We start from the raw sequence: 22,124 nt of genomic DNA, 5'->3' as shown, positions 1-22,124 counted from the left end.
GTGTTAATATGTTGTTTTCGGCAATTATGGCATTTTCAAAACAATAAAAGGTAACATGGTGCTCTAAATATGTTCTGGGTTAGTTGGCGTGACGGCAAACTCTGAAACCTAGCTGGAGGATTAGACTAAAGCACATATTTGTAGGTTGGTGGGGTGAAGCAGAATACCGGGGTAAAGCAGTGTGAGAATCCAACTCACGACCTTGTTGCTGTGAGATCGTTTCCCAACCACTAAGCCACTGCGTTGTAATTAAGCAGAAGATTTTATTACACAAATTGGAACCTCCTCAAAAACAGACCTGGAGTTGTGTTTTGTTTCATTCACACATGTTTGAGTAATCCTTTATTATTAATCTGTCAATAGGCTCCAAAGCTCAAAACGCTCTTTTCCACACTGTGAAGTCATGAAGTGGTAGTTTTCAAGTTAACAGCTACCTTTTACCTTTAGTTCAGAAGAGACTGGAAATTCCAGGACTGAGATTATCCAAATGATCCTATAGGAATGTGGGAATCATGTGGGAATGAAACAAAACACAACTGCAGGTGTGTTTGTGATGAAAACTACATTATAACACATCAGAATACAGAGCTGTGTGGGCCCTTTAAGCAGAAGATAATGAATGAAAGATTTTAACTGTTGTTCCAGCTTCCAAGTATCTAATAAGATTTTTGATTAAAGGTGATTGTTTTCCCCTAACCATGTTGTATTAGCATGATTCTTTTATGTACAAACTGAAAACCAGACCATAATGGATATAGATGACTAACGCATAGAAATAATATGCTTAATTAAACCAGGCCATAATGAAATTGTGACAGATAAGGTTGTTTACATATTTGCATATTTTGTGCGTTTGAAGTGGAAATAACTACATAAAAAAAGAGGATCATATGTAATCGTGTATATGCATGTACTCGTGTACGTGCTTATGTGGATTAGCAGAGTAGACAATAATTTGAATCAGGGATTGTTTGTGTGTAAAAATAGAAACCGTGAGGCAGTGTAAGGATTTGATTTAAATAACTAGGGTACATTTACATATTGACTGATATGACACACAAACCTGCATATTTAGGCTGACCTCTTCTCTCAAACAGAAAATACTCAGTTCCACCTTATGATGTCATGTGGTAATAGAGGAAGTGGTCCACTGTGTTTTAAAACTCCATAGACCTAGAATTTGAAAGATTTCAGACCTGGAATTGTCAATCTCTACTTTACAAAAAGGACAAGGTAGCTGTTAATTTGAAAATCTACCACTTCATGACATCACAAGGTGGAATAGAGCTTTGGAGATATAGGCAGAGACTAATAATAAAGGATTAATCAAATGTGTGAATGAATGAAAATTAAAACTAAATCCAACATGTAATATAGGACCTATAGGAAAAATGTATATATAGATAAATAAATACTCATGAATTCTAGTCACAAATTTGCCTAAAAGTGTTTTCAGTTCAATATGTCATGACTCTTAATTTTAAAGGACCTATATTATGCCATTTTCTGATTTATATTATAAGGATTCCTCATCACTAACATATTTGAAATTGTGTTTTGTTTCATATTTAGGCTGGGTTCTTCTCTCAAACAGAAAACACTCCATTACACCTTGTGATGTGATGTGATGGTGTCATGTGCTCCACTGTGTTTTTAAACTCCATACATCTTCACTAGAATCATTCGGATAATTTCAGCTCTGGAATCATCAGTTTCTATGAACTAAAGATGAAACATAGCTGTTAACTTGAAAACTACCTCTACATCAGGGGTCCCCAACCCCCTGGCTGGGGACCAGTACTGGGCCATCGGTTGTTTGGGACCGGGCCGCGAGAGCTCAACCCCCACCTTCCTCCTGAACACCGTGCGGATCGTCCCCCCCTTTCCTATACGCCACGTGGAATGTCCCCTGATCCCATATGCCGACGTGGACCACCCTTCCTCCCCTACGCCATGCGGACCACACCTCTAAGCCAGAGCTAAAACCATAAGTAAAACCAGGTCTAAAACCGGCCTGTGGCTCAAAAATGTTGGGGATCACTACTCATGACAACTCACTACATGACATCACAGGGTGGAACAGAACATTTTAAGCTTTGGAGATGTAGACAGACTAATAATAATGGGTTACTGAAACATGTGTGAATGAAACAAAACAACTCCAGGTATGTTTTTGATGAGGTAACAACATTCGAACATGGCTAAAATCTCACAAGAGTTAATTTTGTGTAATATAAGACCTTTAAGTGACAGTACTACTTAAGTCAAAATATATATAGGTAGCAATGGATCACGGACCATTACCCAAAGTTCAAATATTATAGTTTTTACAGCAGTTCTGGCCTAGTTCCACTTCTCTAAAAGACTTGTAGTTACAGTCTGGTGGCCACAGTAAAAAGCTGTCATATTCTGGCCAGGGAGATTAAATTTGTGGACTCTGGGGGTAACTGGAGGTAAAGGAGCACCTGGAGATTAGGTAACACAGCACTAATGTGATTGAGAGCGATTAAGCCCTAAAAATACCAGTGCTGGGGCCAGAATTATAGTCACTGAAATTTTAAAAAGGGGAGATCCATCATCTATTACACAGCAGTCCTTCTTACAGATATTGCATTAGAAACATTTAAGTGGATTCATGTGTTGCCCCAAAAGACTTGAGACTTCATTTATTAACTTAAAGGGCCATTATTACACCATTTTCTGATGTTATGTTGTTTCTTCGTCAAAAATTAGAGGGAGTTGTGTTTTGTTTCATTCACACATGTTTAACACACAAACCCTGCATATTAAGGCTGAGTTCTCTTGAATGGAAATCTCAAAATGCTCATTCCACCCTGTGATGTCATGATGTCACACCTTCACTAGAATCATTTGGCTAATTTCAGCCCTGGAATTGCGAATCTCTACTGTTCAGGGTGTACAATTTGGACATGTTTGTTTGGCTTCCTGTTTAAAGGCAACATTTTGAGTTTTTTTCACCATTCTAAAGACATAATATTGTGTTTATGGGTTAATTGATGGTTCATTGTTATAGTAACTAAGGGTGTGCAAAAATATCGAAATACTGACGTATTGTTTAATTTGATGATACAGTATTGTTATCGTGGGCTGCTGTATCGATATATCTCCAAGATTTGGTATATTTTACTAAATTATTTTGTTACAGAACTATAGCTGTGTTACTTATTTAGAGAAAAGAAACTTGTTTATGCAACACATTTGACATTTTCACTGTTTTTATGATTAAAATGGACATTTTTCATATTATGTTTGCACAAGAAACAAAGACTTTTAGTATCACAGTCATGATTTAGCCATTATTTTTTATTGAACCGTATCAAATCAATTCGAAATATATCATCAAGATATGTATCGTATCATAGTCTAAGTATCGAGGTATGTATCATATCAGCAACTTCTTAATGATACCCAGCCCTAATGGTAACGTTCCTCATCATTCTGAAACCCATGCAAAGTCAATGGGGAAGTTACTAGCACAATAGGAATGCAACCTCTCTTTTTTTCTCAGGAAAAAGACTGACATCATTAGTTTGCTTTGATTTATTGTTTCTTGCCTTGTGTTTTAATCCACTTTGTTTTGATCTGATAACAATGTCAGTGAACAACTCAAGCGAAAAGACAAAGTGGAAATAACTGGTGTGTTTCTGTTTGTGTGTTTGCATGGTTGTGTGTTGTGTGTTTGCATGGTTCTGTGTTTGTGTGTTTGCATGGTTGTGTGTTTGTGTGCAGAACTCCCTGGTGCGCCTGCTGACGGGGAAGGAGAGGGACAAGGCTCGCTCGGTGTTCCAGAGTCTGGACCTGGACAAAGATGGAGTGATCACCAGAGCTGAGTGTCGTCAGGCCCAGCAGTCCTGGTTCCAGAAGGGCACCAAGGACTCGCAATCCTGCAACGTCAGGTCAGTCCAAGTGACCAGTACTACCACTACTACAGCTGTGTATACTATGTGAGACATTGACTGCTGTAGTGGAAGTACTCAATTTAATTCAGAAAAAAAAAAAAACTCAAGTAAAAGTATCACATGAAAAAAAAATTATTTAAGTAAAAGTGTTGAAGTACTCATGTAAAAATGTAGAGAGGCTGATGCCATGTAGTGCCTCCGCTCAATTTCATTTCTCTCCAGCGACGAGGTCAGGAATCAGAATACACTAGACGGTTTGCAAGAATCCCAGAAGTGCAAGTTCGTGCACCAGCCAATCAGCGAAGAGCCATACATTCTATGTTGGCCACAATTCCCGAGATCGAGGATTTAAAGCCGGAACAAAGAGAATGTTTGGTGAATTTTATCAAGGGGAAAGACGTTATTGCCCTTCTACCTACAGGATTTGGGAAAAGCTTAATGTACCAGTTAGCCACGTTAGTGATGCATTACTTACGTCACGACCAAATAGCAGCGATTGGTTAAATTAAAAAAAATTACCCGCCTACTGTTGAGCGAATGAATCCTAATGCTGCGAGGTCACATGGTTTCCATGAATTGAAACAGGATGATGAATGAAGCTGTAAGAGAAAGTATTTCACGCCAATTTTGAGGTCTTATAAAGCTTCCAACTTAGTGAATTTTATACAGATTTGTGATGAATGTTGAAACAATTAAATCAATCATTTTGTTCCTAGGTGATTTTCTTTGTATATTTTTGTTCGCTCAAATTATGAACTTGATCAAAAATAACCCCCTCAGTCTTTTCAGCAGGTCTCAAACAAAAAAAACAAACAAACAAAACCAAAAAACTTTTACTTTTCTGAAGAGAAAGTACAGATAAAGGCTCTCCATTGTAGTAAAGTAAAAACTAGACACTTACAAAAAAAATAAAAATCAACTGAAGTACAGATACCTTTTCTATATTATTTTCCACCACTGATCCTATGTCACAGTCAAGTCTATACCATTGACTAAATATAATAGCAGCAACACAGAAACAAACATAGCCACATACAAAAGATATTTAAAGTAAGTTATTATATGATTCGTTCATGTCTGCTCTATGAGTGCTCAGAACTTTAAACTGTTATCTCTCAGAACCACCCAGAATGCAGAAAGAACCTTATCATTCTAAAAAGACTAGCTATCTACGTGCGATTAAAAATCATGAGTCATCCACTAAACACTGCTCGAGGAAAACAGTCTTATCTGTAAAAGCTCAGTCCACAGTTGAAGTTGTAACAAAACAAGATCAGATAACATCAACATACAGACATTAAAACTGTGCTGTCTGATTTGATTAACACAATGAAGGGAGAAAGTAGGTATTTAAATTTCACTTGTTTGTAGCTCTCATAAACCATTTGGCACATCAGTATTCACATGCATTCATATATGGTCACTAGCACGGCTTTAAAACTGCTTTTTCAAACAAAAAAGTGAAGTAGGGGGGACCACCCTTACACAGCCAATCAGCTCTCATTCCAAAGTGTCATATAGAGACTCACTTGGTTCTGTCTTACAAGTTTGCAATAGATAAATGTTTTCTACTTAGGGTCTGTTTACATGAGAACACTTGCAGGTAAAAAACGACAAACTATTTTATCGGAATTGCCTTTGGTTTAGACGGTGATGATGTTTTTGGGGCTTAAAAATGCAAAAATCACCCTCCAGAGTGGAAAAGTTGAATACACTCTGCTGTTGCATTTCCATCTACACTGCCCAAGATGCAAAACTCTGGTCAGATCTGCTCACGTCGCGTACGCATTTACATCACATATGCTTTTACGTCACATACATCACCACCTAGCGTCACCACCTAGCCGCCCGATATGCATACCCAATTGAATTCCAAACACTTTTGTGTCACTGTATGCACACAGATTTCCTTCCGAAAACACTCGTCTAAACGTGGAATAAAAAGTGAAGACGCGATGCCACATTTGCATCTTTTGTTAAGACCATCATCATATAAACGTAGAAGGAGACAGTGTATAGAGGTCTGATTTCTGCTACAAATTTCTGTTTTTACAATATGTTTATGGGGGAAGAACAGAATTTACTTTGTTGTGAGAAAAAAAGTCAGGTACTTTAGCTTTAGACTCTTGTGAGCTTTAACCCATGTTATTCTGTTGTTTCTTCCTCAAAAGCATAAAGGAGTTGTTTTGTTTCATTTACACATGTTTGAGTAATCCTTTATTATTAATTTACATTTTCGAAGCTCGAAATGCTCTGTTCTACTTTGCGTTGTCACGAAGCAGTAATTTTCGAGTTAACAGCTACCGTTTACCTTTAGTTCAATAGAGATTGGCAATACATGCATCCCGAATTTCAGACTTCTGGTCATCGCGCAATGCATACTGGGAAGGATTCTCTGAAAAAGCGAGCATCAAACCACCATGTTTGATTTCCCAGTGGGATCCCTCTATTGTCAAAGCCGATCTTTTCAAGTCTTTTGAACCATATCTCTTTTGTTTCTGGTTCTGATATTGTCATATTTTAGTTAGGGGATTCAGACATCTTAATTGTGTGGTTGTTGGAGGTCCTATCAGCGGAAAATGGGCCTTGGCACTCCACATACAAAATGTTTGCTGCAAACTCGGGATGATTTCTTAAGGAGCCAAAGGTTTCCTTTTCGGTCCTTCCTGTGGATCAATACTGCCCATCGCCTTCGCCTTTCACTATTTCTCAATTTCGTTGGGAAGGGAAACAGTAAACTTCCAAAGCCCGTTTTCTGCTGTTAGGACATCCAACAACCACACAATTATGATGTCCGAATCCCAGAACTAAAATATGACAACATCAGAACCAGAAACAAAAGCGATACGGTTCAAAAGACTTGAAAAGATCAGCTTTGACAATAGACGTATCCCACTGGGAAATCAAACATGTATAACAGGGCTGAAATTATCCAAATGATTCTAATGAAGGTGTGTAGTCTTTAAAAACACAGTTGAGCACATCACAAGGTGGAACAGAGTGTTTTCTGAGATGTGTGAATGAAACAAAACACAACTCCAGGTATGTTTGTGATGAGAAAACATTATAACATTAGATCAGAAATCATAGATCAGAGCGCAAAATGGGTGCAGAATTTTCAGTATTTACAAATATGCCTATATTTATTACTATATAAAACCTATATTACCCCACTAACTGAAAGCAAAAGTCAGGTACACGTTTACCTTTTAATTACCTGTCAACTGGTACACAAATAACATCCAGGTATATTTTTTTTGTTTTGTTTTGTTATGCCAAAAGTCCTAAACCAACAAATTGCGATTCCCAAACCAATTAAATTTCACAAACTTTTCCTCAAAACTTTTAGCTTTAACTTTCAGCTGTAACACCATATTGTGCTGTGATTTTGTTAGTTTTCTGAGCAGTTGGGTGTGGAGCCGTGTTGTTTTTCTCTTCATTAATTGCACCACAATTCTGCAGCTAAAAATATAATTCACCGTTTGGCTGGAAAACAAAACACTACAATTGTTTGTCCGTGTCTATCCAAGTACTTGTTAAAAATAAAAAAGAATTGCTAACAAGTCCTGCAATCAAAGCTATTTTCTCATTTACATTATTATATTTGAAGGACCAATCAAAACACATTAATTGCATTTTTATATTATTTTAATTAGTTTATTTACATGAATCGGTGTAATATCTAAAAATTTAAAGCTGTTTTGTAAAGGTGAGAGGAGTAGCTAAAAATTTTACTGAAGTAAGAATACCGTTACTTCAACAAAACAAACAAACAAACAAACAAAAATGTATACTGAGTACTACCTACATCTGCTATTTTCACATTTTTCTTCACCTGTCAACTCAAGTCATATCCAACAATTAAACATGAATTCAATTTTTAGAACTTTTAAAAAAATATATTATTATTATTATTATTATTAATTATTAATTTATTTAGTTAGTTTTTTTTTTTTACAGTCGTCACCTGTCAAAGTGAACTCATGTAATTAAAGCTATTTTTCTTGTTTACTTTATAATGATAATGATTTCAAGAAAAAGATTACATTGGTATAACTTATTTTTTCCTGTCAACATGAACTGATGTAATAGAGAAATAATTTCTCACAATTAGAAACAGACAAATCTAAATCTAATTAAATGTATTTACAATGACAACATTTATTTTTTACAGTTTTTTTGCCTGTCAATGTGATCCCAAATTATATCCAACATTTAAAGCAATTTTCGCATTCACATTATGATGATTTCAAGAAGTTCAAAACACATGAATTGCATTTTTATAACTTTAACCTGTCAACAAGAACCCAAGTAATATACAACACTTAAAAGTATTTTAAATTAAATTGTATAGTATATTAGTATAGTATAACTTTTTTTTTTTTTTTGTTTTATTTTCTCTCCTGTCAGTGTCAACCCAAGTAATATCCACAAACTAATTTATTTTTACAGTTTTTTTTTTCACTTGTCAACGTGAAGCCAAATAATATCCAACAATTAAAGCTTGTTTTTCTCATTTATATTATAATGATTTCAAGGACTAATCAAAACAAATTGATTGTATTTTTATAACTTTTTTGTTTTGTTTTTTCACCTGTCAGTGTGAACCCAAATAATATTGACAAACTGACTTATTTTTACAGTTTTATTCACCTGTCAACATGAAGCCAAATAATATCCAACTTTTAAATCTATTTTCTCATTTACATTGTAATGATTTCAAGAAGTTCAAAACACATGATTTGCATTTTTATAACTTAATTTTTGCAGTTTCATTCACCTGTCAACAAGGACCCAAGTAATATACAACAATGAAAAGGTATTTTCTCATTTACATTATTATACTTTGAAGGACTATCAAAACTCATTGCATTTGTTTAACTTTTTTCACCTGTCAACGTGAAGCTAAATAATATCCAACAATTAAAGCTTGTTTTTCTCATTTATATTATAATAATTTCAAGGACTAATCAAAACAAATGAATTGCATTTATATTTTATTTATTTATTTTTTTTACAGTTTCATTCACCTGTCAACAAGAACCCAAAAAATAAAACCGAACCAAAAAATTAAAAAAAAACATTAAAAATAAGTTATTCTGGTTATTACTTCAGTTCATGTTGACAGGTGAAAAACACAATAAAAATAATTGTGGTAATTACTTCAGTTCACTCAAGTAATGTACAACAATTAAAAGCTATTGCATGCTATGTATAACTTTTTTTTTTTTTTCTTTTTTTTAAAGTTTTTTTCACTTGTCAATGTGAACCCAAGTAATATCCACAAACTAACTTATTTTTACAGGTGAAAAAAGTTAGTTTGTGGATATTACTTGGATTCACATTGACAGGTGAAACCTAAAAACAACTACAACAAAAAGTTATACAAATGCAATAGCTTTTAATTGTTGTACTTGTATTACTTGAGTGAACTGAAGTAATTACCACAATTCATTATTTTTATTGCGTTTTTCACCTGACAACATGAACTGAAGTAATAACCACAATAATTTATTTTTAAGTTTTTTTTTCACCTGTCAGCGTGACCTGAAGTAATTACCCCAATAACTTATTTTTACAGTTTTTTTTTTTACCTGTCAGCGTGAAGTGACAACAATTAAAAGCTATTTTCTCTAAGCTATCAAAACCTATTATTAGAATTTGCAAGACTAATCAAAACACAATTAACCACATTTTTACAACAAATTTTTTACAGTTTCGTTCACCTGCCAACGTCAACCGAAGTCATATTTTTAGCGTCCTGTCTTCGCACTGCACTGTTGACATTGCCAGTGGCTTGTTTGAAATCTATATTAGGAATCCTTTTGAAGAAACTGAGCTTTGACTAAAAACACTTTGAAATACAAATTCTCAAAATAGACTGTTTTTTCATTATACTGTGAAGTCTACTTGCTACATCTTACCTGCAGTTCCTCATATCCATTTATCAAACCCAACACTGAGTACGAGATGCCCTAGTAATGGTTTTCTGTCAAACAAGAAGAAAATATTGTTAGAATAATGTTCACGGATGCCCTTATTTGTAATACAGTTTTTATATTGGCCCATGAATCCTTCAGTATATGTATTAAAATGCATAGAGCAGCTGGTGTTTTATTTTGTGAGCCGCCTTTTCGCAAATGAAAAGTGAATTAAATCTATTTGTCTGACATGTGTGGCCATATCTTATCTTATCTTATCTTATCTTATCTTATCTTATTAAAAGACCTACAGACAACTATGCGTACGTAGGAATGATAAGTATTTGAAAGTACGTCACAAGAGTATGTCTAAATGGACTGAAATATTCATTAAAATCAAACTGAAATATTTGAGTAGTTCGAATGGTTGTAGTTTCATAATATTTAGGTGAGAACATTAAAAAAAAAAAAAAAAACATCTCATTTGGTCTATTAACTACCTGACCCTGGTTTAAAATTATATTAGTACTTAAATTATCAAAAAAACAAAAAAAACAAAAAAAAATCTAAACAATTTTGCACAATTTTGCACTTTTGTCATATTCTTTAGTAGTACTGCTGATAGCAGGAGTAGTAGTAGTATTAGCAGTAGTACTAATACAACTACTACAACAACAGCAGCAGTAGTAGTGGTGGTATTTGAGCAGTAGTAGAAGTATTTGTAACATGAGTAGTATCAGCGGTAGTAGCAGTAGTAGCAAAGATAGCAGCAGTAGTATTAGAAGTAATGGTATAAGCAGGTGGTAGTAGTAGCAGCAGCAGCAGCAGCAGCAGCAGCAGCAGTAGTAGTATCAGCAGTAGTACTAATACAACTACTACAACAACAGCAGCAGTAGCAATTGTGGTATTTCAACAGCAGTAGTAGTAGTATTTGTAGCAGCAGTAGTATTAGCAGAAGCAGGTGGTAGCAGTAGCAGTAGCTGAGGAATAGTAGCAGTATTAAAGGGACAGTCTGGAATTTTGGACTTAGGGCCTCATTTCCTTGTTAGCCAGAGTGTTGGAGACGTGTGGAGACAGATGACAAAACATCTATAACTAGAAAAGCACTCAGAGAGCGCAGACGTCCGCCAAGGACTACCCCCATTTTTTATATAAATTGCGATAAAATCAGTCTTCTGGATCAGATCCGGATCAGCCTTTGGAATATGAAAGAGGATCCCATTGTCCATCCCTGAGTCAAATTTCATGGGGTTTGGTCAATAATTAACTGAGATATTGAGAAACAAATTTTTTGGCCCCATTTACCACAATGTTAACTAAAATTTCAAAGTGATCCAGAATCCAGGATTTCTTCCGGATCACCCCCAAAATGAAATCAGTTCTTCCTTTTCACATTTCCAACAAATCCTGAAAATTTCAACAAAATCGGTCCATAACTTTTTGAGTTATGTTGCTAACAGACAAACAAACAAACAAACAGACAAACTCCGGCAAAAACATAACCTCCTTGGCGGAGGTAATTATGCCAGATGGTCAATGTGAATGTCTGTGCTGACAGAATAATGTCTGAAATAAAACTAACCTTGCATCGCATGAATCGTTGCATGGGACTATTTTCTCATATATCAGTCCGCCGCTGCCAAGCTTTCTATCAGGAAGTACAACTCGTTGCTGCTGCTCAGATATAAATCCTTCAAATGCAAGTCTGGTGTAATAATAGATTTGCTTCCGGTGTTTTGTGGCGTGGGCAAGACTGTTTTTAGTGGCAGGCTAACTATGGCCATTGACATGCACTAGCCTAACACCAGCGACCTCTGCAAATACAAGGACTGCATGGAATATTTTAAAAAGTGTCTCCACACATCTCCAACACACTGGCTAACTAGGAAATTAAGTCCTATGTCCAAAATTCCAAACTGTCCCTTTAATAGTAATATTAGCATTAGCAGTAGTAGCAGAAGCAGTAGCTCTACAAAGTACAGTATAGTAGCTGTAACAGAATCAGTATTAGTAGTAGTAATAGTTCATCTTTGTCTGGGAATTGTCAGATCAACATGTGACAAGTTTTCAGTTTCCAAAAAGAAAATGACATATAACAATTACGTATAAAAGACATCACTCCATTGCTTGCACTGTATATCGTATATCCATAGACTGTATACGTAACCTGCTAGCCACTGTGTTCCAAATAGGAAGTGAGCATGGGTGTGATCTGGCTAAATCGACCTAATCCATGAAAAAATGTTGCCCCTCTTTCTGTAACTGCTGCCGTCAGTGCTGCTCCTCATTTTGGTCTTAAAATGTTGGTATTAGACCCTATTTTAGACCTGTTTTTAGACCTGATTTAGTCCTGGTTTAGACCTGGTTTCATCCTTGTTTAGACCTGGTTTAGTCCTGGTTTAGACCTGGTTTAGTTCTGGTTTAGTGACGCAGCCCGCACGACGTACAGGAGGAGGGGCAGTCTGCACGACGTATGAGGGGGGGGCAGTCCACGAGGCATGTGGGGTGTAGGGGAAGGGGGTCTGCGCTTTCGCGGCTCAGTACCAAACGTGCGACCCTGTACCGGTCCCCAGCCCGGGGCTGCTCTACGTGATCCTGGTGTTTTTATTTCTCTATTTTGTCTGTCAATCAGAATATGAACACTGATAATAGACCAACCTTTTCTTAGGCTCCCCCTAGTGTTAGTAGCAGGTGTCATTTACAACTTTGCTAAGGAAGGGGCATTACCTTCAACAAACTCACTCTGGACTGGCTCTTTGGTTGCTGTAATACTCATGTTTGGAATTCCAAATATAGAGCTGAATGCTATGAGTGACATCACACTCTCTTAGTCCACTTCTTTATACAGTCTATGCTTCGATCATGGTATTTAAGCCATTTCACTCACTCTCTGTATCACTAATGTGCTTTTCCTTTTCCAACCCCCACCTCCACCCCCCACCCTCCTTCTCATCCTCCACCACCTGTGCCCCGCCCCTGCAGATTCATGGCGATCTGCACTCCTATGTTTTGTGGGTGAGTGTGACTTATAGCTTTTGCATGGCTTCTCTATCATCTTCCATCTAACCATTTAACCCATATGCCAAAACTTGCACTTTTTAAAATGACATTTTTACTGAATTCAAGCTTTTTATACCTGAACCCCAGCTACCTGAATAGATACTAACGAGTAGACCCTTCACTCTTTACGTGGAGAGAGGAGCAGTCTAATTACAGGGATCACAGAAAGCTTTCACTGTGAAGTTCTCGTCTGTAAATATCAAAAGAGTAAAAAAAAAAAAAAAAAAAGGTTGTAATGAGTGTCCTCTAAGATGTGCAAATTAGGAAGTGTTTTAGTCTCTGCTCTCAAGACAAAATGTGAAATATATTATGCCTAATGTGTCCCGTGTTGTTTTGATTCTTGTTCCAGTATCAGTCATGTTGGACCCATTTGTGAGAGCAGTCCGGCCAGTTCGGGCAGTGACAGGAGCAAGACGGATGACAGCAGGTATGTTGTGTTTTCTATAACGTTAATAATGCATTTGTTTTATATCGATGTTTTACAGTGCATCACTAAGGTTACATTTACAATGAAACAAATCACCGTATCAGCATATCAGAAACGATTTGCGTCCAGACACGTTGTTTCTGTGTCTGCAAGCCTTCCCTATCCGCATATCTTTGAGCATATTTGTTTACGTTTTACAGAAACAAAACTTAAAACCACATGGTTAATTTGCATAAAGTGAGTGCTTAAAAAACAGCTCACTGTTGTGCACTGATGCGGTTCAGCTTCTGTCGGACTAAAGGACATGACTCAGTGGAATATTTCTGTTCTTTCTGTGACAGAGGGGTGTTTAGTTAATGGTGAGTCTGTTCTGTGCTTCTGTCGTGTTGGAGATGGGTCATGTTAAACTTTTCAGAGATTATACATCTGCAGGTCATAAGCATAGAGCGTATATATGAATGGACATATATTCTAGCCTCTTAGCGTTTTGGGGTTGAATTACTTAACGGTGCATAGACCTACATCAGTGTATCAGCATTTTCAGGCATCCACACAGTGGAAGAAATCGTGCCACCAGATCGTTCCGTCTCTGGAGCCGTTTTCCATTGGATTAGTGTGGACGAACACGGCATCCACAACGAAAATGACTCAAATACGTAGTAGTGTGGGTGGGGCCTAATTCACTCCACAGTGACGTGTCTTACCTAAGGACACAATGACAATTTAGAGCCCTAGTGCCCCATTTATAGCACCTGGTAATCCCAGCCATCTCCCATCCAAGAGCTTACCAGACCCAGGCTTGCTTAGCTTCTGAGATCTGCCGAGGGACATTGACAAGCAGGTATAGCAACAGTATTCTTTTAGTATTAATACTAATGTACCCTAATGTAGACACTGCTGTGTCTGAAGCTTTGTTAGACTCTAATCTGAACTTTTTTTTAACATAATCTACCACAAAAAAAATAACTAAGTTGGAGCTACAGTTTTTTGAGTTGATTTGTGCTGTTAAAGAGTCCCCTTGACCTTACAGTAGAGGTGGGACCAAGTCATTGTTTTGCAAGTCTCAAGTAAGTCTCAAGTCCTTGACCTCAAGTCCGAGTAAAGTCCCAAGTCAAACACAGGCAAGTCCAAGTTGAGTCTCAAGTCACTGGCCCATAAATCCAAGTCAAGTTCGAGTCATCTGCTTTGAGCTTCAAATTATTTCAAGTCTTTAAACCAAAGTACTAGATTATTGTAATTTATATAAATTTTAAAATTAATTGTACTTAAAACATCATGGTATATTTATATACAAGTATTTATAAAGTATGTAAGAGTTGTAGAAATTAATTTAGTTCATTTTTCCTTTTTAATTGTCTTGACAAGATCTTAGTGTGAGTCATTATGGTCAGAACAGAAAGAATTCAGATTTAAAAGTGCTTCCTAAGTCTTCTCCAGACCTCAAGTCTTAGTCAAGTTCCAAGTCAATGACCTTCAAGTCCAAGTTAAGTCCCAAGTCTTAGTCAAGTTTATCAAGTCAAGTCTCAAGTCTCAAGTCCTAAAAATAGTGACTCAAATCTGACTTGAGTCCAAGTCACAACTTGCAAGTCCCCACCTCTGCCTTATAGTCAGTTTAGCCAACAGTTTTTCAGTTCGTCACTTTTACGTTTTTGGTGAAAATCAAAACACCTAAACAGAACCATAAATGGTCTTTTTAATCATGGGCTCCTGAAAATGTGTTGTTTAAATCCATCTAATGTGCGCATTGCGTCACCATGGTAACTTCTGAATATTCCATCATACACATAAATGTAGAACATCCACAGCGTGATACCACTGCAGACTATCAATGTAACCACTAGTGTAATGGCATGAGAAGGAATCAGGAGGGAATTTCATTAACACATTGTTCTTGTGTAACCGAAGCCCACATTTTTTGGTTTGCTGAACATTCAAAATCTCACATTTTGGTGTGAAGCAACTGGGCTATTGTGAAAGAGCAGACAAGCCGATCACTGAAGTTCACCAGATTCAAGAGATAATAAATATAAAGAACAAATAAAGAAATGACTGAATCTGTTGTGCCGAACTTAGCAACAAAACAAAACGGGATTTATACCAGAAAGAAAAATTACAATTAAAACTTCTAATGCTCAAACATGTCAATCATCACAAGTGGCCAAGTCTACATCAACACCCACTAATCTGTTCAAACGAATAATAATCATTATATTTCAATGGGTTTCACAATCGCAAATTCATGAGACTACAAACCAAATGTGTACAGACACGCAGCCAGATCTATTTGTTAAAGCCTGATCTCGTCACATCTCCAAAGCTGAGCAGAGCCGGACTTGGTTAGGACTTGGATGAGAGTCCGCTGGGGGTTGTTGTAGAATAAAGTGTGGAAGACTTAGACTTTGGCAAACTTTATTTATCCGCGAGGGAAATTATTTGGACACAATAACTCACACATCACAATATAATATAATAAGAAAGAGCAAACTTATAAACTCAAACTAATAAATTCTAAATAAGTATCAAAAGTAACAAGAGACTGGTGTCATATATGGCATAATTATATAAATGTTAAGTACAAGTAAAATAAAAAATACAGAAAGTTGGAGGGAGTATTATCTGATACATTAGGGTGAGTTGTACAGTTGTAGGGAGTATTATCTGACACATTAGGGTGAGTTGTACAGTTGTAGGGAGTATTATCTGACACATTAGGGTGAGTTGTACAGTTGTAGGGAGTATTATCTGACACATTAGGGTGAGTTGTACAGTTGTAGGGAGTATTATCTGACACATTAGGGTGAGTTGTACAGTTGTAGGGAGTAAGTTAGCGACATGAACCCTCAGCACATTACGATGTTGTTTCTATTTCAGTCTAGTCCAATCTGGCTGTGCTTCCGTTGTAGGGAGTATTACACCTCTGATGACGCAGGCCAAGATAACAAGGACTGAGCTGGAGTTTCTAAAACAGAAGTGAGATGCCAGTGCAAAACTGTTGATGTGTCCTTAGGCAAGACACTTCACCCACATTGCTCGGGATAAGTGCGATGTGTGGGTGAGTGTTGGTGTTAGTCAGAGACAGATTGGCAGCCTCGCTTCTGACGTTCTCGCCCAGGGCAGATGTGGCTACAGTTGTGACTTACCACTGAGTATGGAGTGAAAGAATAAGGCACTAAACTGTAGCGCGACTGGAAAAGCACTATATAAGACTAATACACTTTATTAGCGTACACTTATTAACATCTAACTACCTGCTAATTAGCATAGTTCTAGATGGTTACTTTGTCATTAATTAGTATTTATTTAGCCCTTATTAATGTCTAATTTCCCATAAGCTTATTCTGCTATTAGTTAGACATTTACAAAGACTTTAATATTAATACACTCCTTATTACTGCTTATTAGTACGATACTAAGCCATTTTTGTCCATGAATTATGATTCTAATTAGCTTTTGGTAATAAGTGAGTTGTTAAGGACTTGTTAAGTAGCACAAGAAATGTAGTTTTTACTTATTTGCACGTAACAAATTTTGCTTACTCTTGTGTAATAAAACACTCTCTGTTAGATGTTAATAGAGTCTAACTAGCCATGAATTAAGTCATTAAGCTCTGAATATGTTCCCCATTCTAAAGTGATGTTTCGATCATTAATAAATGATGAGTTTGAGACAAATTAAAATGAATATGGTTCCTATTCTAAAGTGGTCTCTTCTTCACACTTAATTCATGAATTCTGATATGCATATTCATAGTTCATATATGAATAGGTAGTTGTACAAAATTCATGCACAAAAATGGCTTAGTATCATACTAATAAGCAGTAATAAGGAGTGTATTAATAGGAAAGTGTTTGTAAATGTCTAACTAATAACTAATTAGGAGGTAGTTAGATAAAATAAACTGTTATCATTATTATTATTACATGGAACAACAAAATGACAAAATTTGCACACGGCCTGGATAGTTAAAGGTCCTATATTACGTAAAACTTTTTAGAATGTTGCTACCTCCTCAAAAACATACCTGGAGTTGTTTTGTTTCATTCACATGTGTTTGAGTAATCCTTTATTGTTAGTCTTTCTAAGATCCTGTTTATACGAGAACACTTGTGGGTAAAAAACAACAAGATATTTGATCAGGAGTGCCTTTTGTTTAGATGGTGATGGTGTTTTTTTGGGCTTAAAAATGCAAAAATCTGAAACCAGCTTCCAGAGTGGAATAGTTGAATACGCTCTACCTTAGCATTTCCGTCTACACTGCTCAAGATGCAAAACTCTGGTCAGATCTGCGCATGTCTCTTACGCGTTTATGTCACATACATCACCACCTAGCCGCCTGGCATGTATACCCAATCGAATTCCACACACTTTTGCGTCACTGTATGCATGCAGATTTCCTCCTGAAATCGCTTGTCTAAACACGGAATAAAAAGTGCATCTTCTGTTTAGATCGTCATCATATAACATAGCCTAGATCTCAAAAGTTCAAAATGCTCTGTTCCATCTTGTGATGTCATGATGTGGTTGCTTTCATTTTAACAGCTACCTTTTACCTTTAGTTCAATAGTGATTGGCAATTCCAGGATTGAAATGATCCAAATGATTCTAGTAACAGTGAATGAAGTTTAAAAACACTATGTAGCACTTCTTTTTTCCGTTTGAGAGAAGAACTCAACCTAAATATACTAAATATGTTTGTTAAACATATGCAAATGGAACAAAACACAACTCCAGGCATGTTTTTGATGAGGAATTATTACATAGATCAGAAAATTGTGTAATAGAGGCCCTTTAAAGTGAATACAGTTATTTTTTTAGAGAGTGTGTTGCCATGTTACAATGTGTTTCTGATTATCAAACACTAATACTGCCTGGCTGGAGACTGGACCACTGGGATCTGCAATTACTGCTTACCAACAGCCCATAGTCAAATCAAGTGGAATTACTCATTAACTCTGACAGAGGTCGCGCAAATGAAAGCTTCTAATTACATTTGTGAAGCAGCGTGGGGCAAATGAACACAAGACTGATTTACTGTCATGTGTGTAGAGAAATCACTGTGCAGATGCAAGTACAAGTGTTATGTGGTGATTTGCTTGTTTGCGTATGTTGTACTCAAATTTCAAACTCGATTTTGACATTTAAGGGCCCATATTATGCCGCTTTCTGATCTATGTTATCATGTTTCCTCATCACAATCATACCTGGAGCTGTGTTGTCTTTCATTCACACGTTTGACACACAAACCCTGTCTTAAAACTCCATAACGTCTGGGTGATTTGAGACCTGAAATTGCCAATCTCTTCTAAGGTAGCAGTAAACTTGAAAACTACCACTTCATGACCTCACAAGGTGGAACAGAGCATTATGAGCTTTGGAGATGCACACAGACTAATAATAAAGCATTACTCACAATGAAATGGAAATGGAAAAGGTTTCAAATTGGCTTCAGAACTCCTGTCTTACCTTAATATTGATAAAACAGTTTCAGTGAATTTTACCAATAAGTGTAAATCCCCAGAGACTCTAATATCAGTAATGTAGATGAATTTAAATATTTAGGTTTATTACTTGACTCAAAACTTAATTTTAAAAGTCATAATATAATAATTGAAGCCCCATATACATGTTTTAATACCATGATTGTCTCACACCTTCGATATTGTATTCCAAGCTGGTCTCAGGCGTGTAAAACGTCTCTAACGCTGATAGAAACATTTTATAAACGAGCACTATAAATCCATGATAAAAACCCTCGCCTGCACCACTACTGCTCAATACTTCTCAAATATAAATTCTTACATTTTGATAACTTGCTTAAATTTAATCAAATGTTAACATTATTTAAAATCATTCATAACTCAGCAGCCCCCCCACTGAGAAAGTCTGTGGCGCTCACGTCAGAGAAAACCTGCTGAGCCACGCTGTCCACAGCCACAGGAGAGTGTAGTGTTCCAAGATGCAGAACCTCATTTGGTTAGTCATCATTCTCCTACAGAGTCATAAGCCTCTGGAACAGCCTCCCACATGAAATTATGTCATGTACTAATTATGAAATGTTTGCACGCCTGACCAAACAATGGCTTTTAACCAAACTAACCTGTACACATTAATCTGCCCTGTGTGAATGCAGCCATATGGACTGTAAATATGTAAATAGTGTTTGGATGTGGTGACTGAGACTGAATTGGGATTATAGTTTTACTTATTGATTGACTGGATGAATGATTGCATTAGTATACATTACATTGTATTTTATTGGCATGTACGCCATGTATGACATCAACCTGTCCAGGGACTGACGGTATGTGCATTGTCCCTGATGAAAAAACAAATAAAATAAAAAAAAAACCCTCAAACATGTGTGAATGAAAGAAAACACAACTTCAGGGATGTTTTGAGTCTTGCGTAATCTTGCGTAATGTAGGACCTTTAAGGAATAGACTCAATACCAATTCCGATATCACAATGATTATTTAAAAACAAAAACAAAAACGAAATAAAAAAAAGCTGTTTATTTTGGCAGTAATACTTTACTATGTGGCCTTATATCTGTGTAACCTGCTGAGTTTCTAGTTTTAATACTAGTTTTAGTGACTTTTCGATACTTTTGAAACACATACTTTGTCAGGAGACACACAATTCTTAATAGTGCAGTATAAACTTTGTTAAGAGATCAGATAACTGTGAAGGGCCTAATGAATAATGCAGCACCATGAGTGAGCAGTGTAATTTATCACTCACTTCATTTTACAACATCAAGGTGGAACTTTCTTCAGTGGAAAGAGTTTTTAGTGGTAATATGAATTACTTCTAAACTCATATTTTTTCTCTGTAGGGAAATGTGTCTTTTGCAGTAAACCCACCCTTAACCAGAGCCAGTACAGCCTGTTAGGAACTGTGGAGGATCACAATGCCTGGTTTGGGTTATGTTATGCATGATAATAGCTATAAGAACTTTTTTCACTTTTCACAGCAGTATGACCATAATTCATCATTCCTTACATTTGCACATGGCGGGTAGAGTAGTCACAAATTGCACCAAGAAAGAGTTACGTTACTTCAGAATAATATTACTCAAATAGAAAAAAGTACTACTCAAGTAAGAGTTCCTTAAAGAGTAGCTGTCAGGATGAAACATTTGATTTATTATTTGAAGTTAATGTAATTTGAAGTACAAAACATAAAATACTGCACAAAATCTGGAATTTTCAGTGGATGTACAGTATTTTCAATGTAATGTTTAAATGGATAAACATTCCAGTAGTTTCAGAATTATGGGAGTCATGGAGTTAAAGGGCCTAAATGTCACACGCATTTGACTTTTCTGAGCTTCAAGCCATGTTAGAATGTCATTACCTCCTCAACAATATCTTTATTTTTAGTCTGTCATCCTCAAAGCTCAAATATTCTGCTCCACCTTGTGATGTCATGTAGTGGTAGTTTTCCAGTTAACAGCTACCTGTTACTTTTAGTTTAGCTGACAGTGTCAATTCCAGGGCTGAAATTAATTACATGACTCTAATGATGGTTTATGGCAAGTCTCAGGGTTTCAAAATGGCCGTCCAGTCAAGTCAAAGGGCCAAGCTCAGTGGCGCATGATTCCAGATTAGCCTTTATCCCAGCAAAGTACTTCCACTGGCTGTGGGCCAATTGAGCATTCGCAGTAGTGCTCTTTTCTTCTGCGGGCACACGCAAATGCACGCGAGTGCACACACAGGGTATCGTGTATCACGTGATCGCTTTGACCAATCAGAGCGAGAGGAGCTAGAGCGTAGCCGGAACTAATGATTATAACATGTTTTTTAAGACAACTAAAGGATTTTGAGCTGAGAAAAAAGTTTTAAATAGGTAAAAATCGCCACTAAATCCTACATTTTTGAAAGTTGTAGGTGCCCTGTCAGCCAAACACGAACAGTTTGTAATTACATTGCGCTCTATGCATACGGGTAAGACGTATCCCCCTCAATAATGTTAGCATCACAACTTATTTACAAGGCGATAAACTATTTGAGTGCACTGACAATATCTCTAGCTAGTGTACCAACTTCATGTTAACCCTAGATCCATGTGTGAGCCGCACAGACAGTGGTGCTTTCACGAACACAAACTGTTTGTGATTACATTGCCTCTATGAGAAAAATCTTCTCTCGGCCCATGTGATTTTTTCCGCTGAAGTTCCAGTGAGTGACCAATACATCAACTGGAGGCATCTACAAGCTAGCCATACCCCATCCAGTTATTTTAATAGATCCATGGTGTATGGATTTATATAAAGATAATGCAACTCCAGGTGTGTTTTTGATGAAGAAACAACATTATAACATGGATCAGAAAATAGTGTCATATGGGCTCTTTGTGATGACTCTTCCACAGAATTACATCTCTTTTAAAATACAACATTTGTTTTTCTCTTTCCCACTGTAGGCCTGTAACCTGGGCAGACTTCCTGAAGGACAGCGCCATCTACATTCTGGCGGCGCGCCCGAACAGCTCCGCCATGCACATCCGGATGCCTCTATAGTCCTCGGGCCTCTATAGAACCAACGGAGTCCACGGAGAGAAGAGAAGAGAGAGAGAGGGGAATCCAGCCCACAAGCTTTTGACCAGACCGGGAAGATCGCCATGACGACACCACTGAGAACCTGATTGAAAAAATGTCCGGGTTTTTGAGAGACAAGCCCATTCTCTTTTCCTCCTCCTCCTCCTCCTCGTCCTCTTCCCCCACTCCACGCTAACTACATACACGGTGGACTGACGAAAGAAAGACAGGAGCTTGTGAGAAGAGGGATATTAGAC

General features: G+C 36.8%; 1 protein-coding gene across 2 annotated transcripts in view; it reads left to right on the top strand.

The window, feature by feature from the left end:
• Nucleotides 1-21,869, top strand: part of phf24 (PHD finger protein 24) — a 69,146-nt gene extending 47,277 nt beyond the window's left edge. The window contains exons 5-8 of one of the 2 annotated variants that reach the window (XM_055153879.1): nt 3,751-3,917; nt 4,201-4,203; nt 13,251-13,328; nt 21,753-21,869. In XM_055153879.1, the coding sequence (XP_055009854.1) occupies nt 3,751-3,917; nt 4,201-4,203; nt 13,251-13,328; nt 21,753-21,849 (345 nt within the window). In that variant the 3' untranslated portion in view covers nt 21,850-21,869. The remainder of the gene's footprint in view (nt 1-3,750; nt 3,918-4,200; nt 4,204-13,250; nt 13,329-21,752) is intronic. The other variant, XM_055153878.1, reaches the window with a different exon arrangement.
• The last annotated feature ends 255 nt before the right edge of the window (nt 21,870-22,124 follow it).

This window comes from Boleophthalmus pectinirostris, unplaced genomic scaffold, assembly GCF_026225935.1.
Source record: "Boleophthalmus pectinirostris isolate CB_2022bp ecotype Guang Dong unplaced genomic scaffold, ASM2622593v1 HiC_scaffold_18, whole genome shotgun sequence".
NCBI classification, from domain to species: Eukaryota; Metazoa; Chordata; class Actinopteri; order Gobiiformes; family Gobiidae; genus Boleophthalmus; species Boleophthalmus pectinirostris.
The sequence above is the reverse complement of the archived record's forward strand: the minus strand, read 5'-3'. Positions and strand labels throughout refer to the sequence as shown.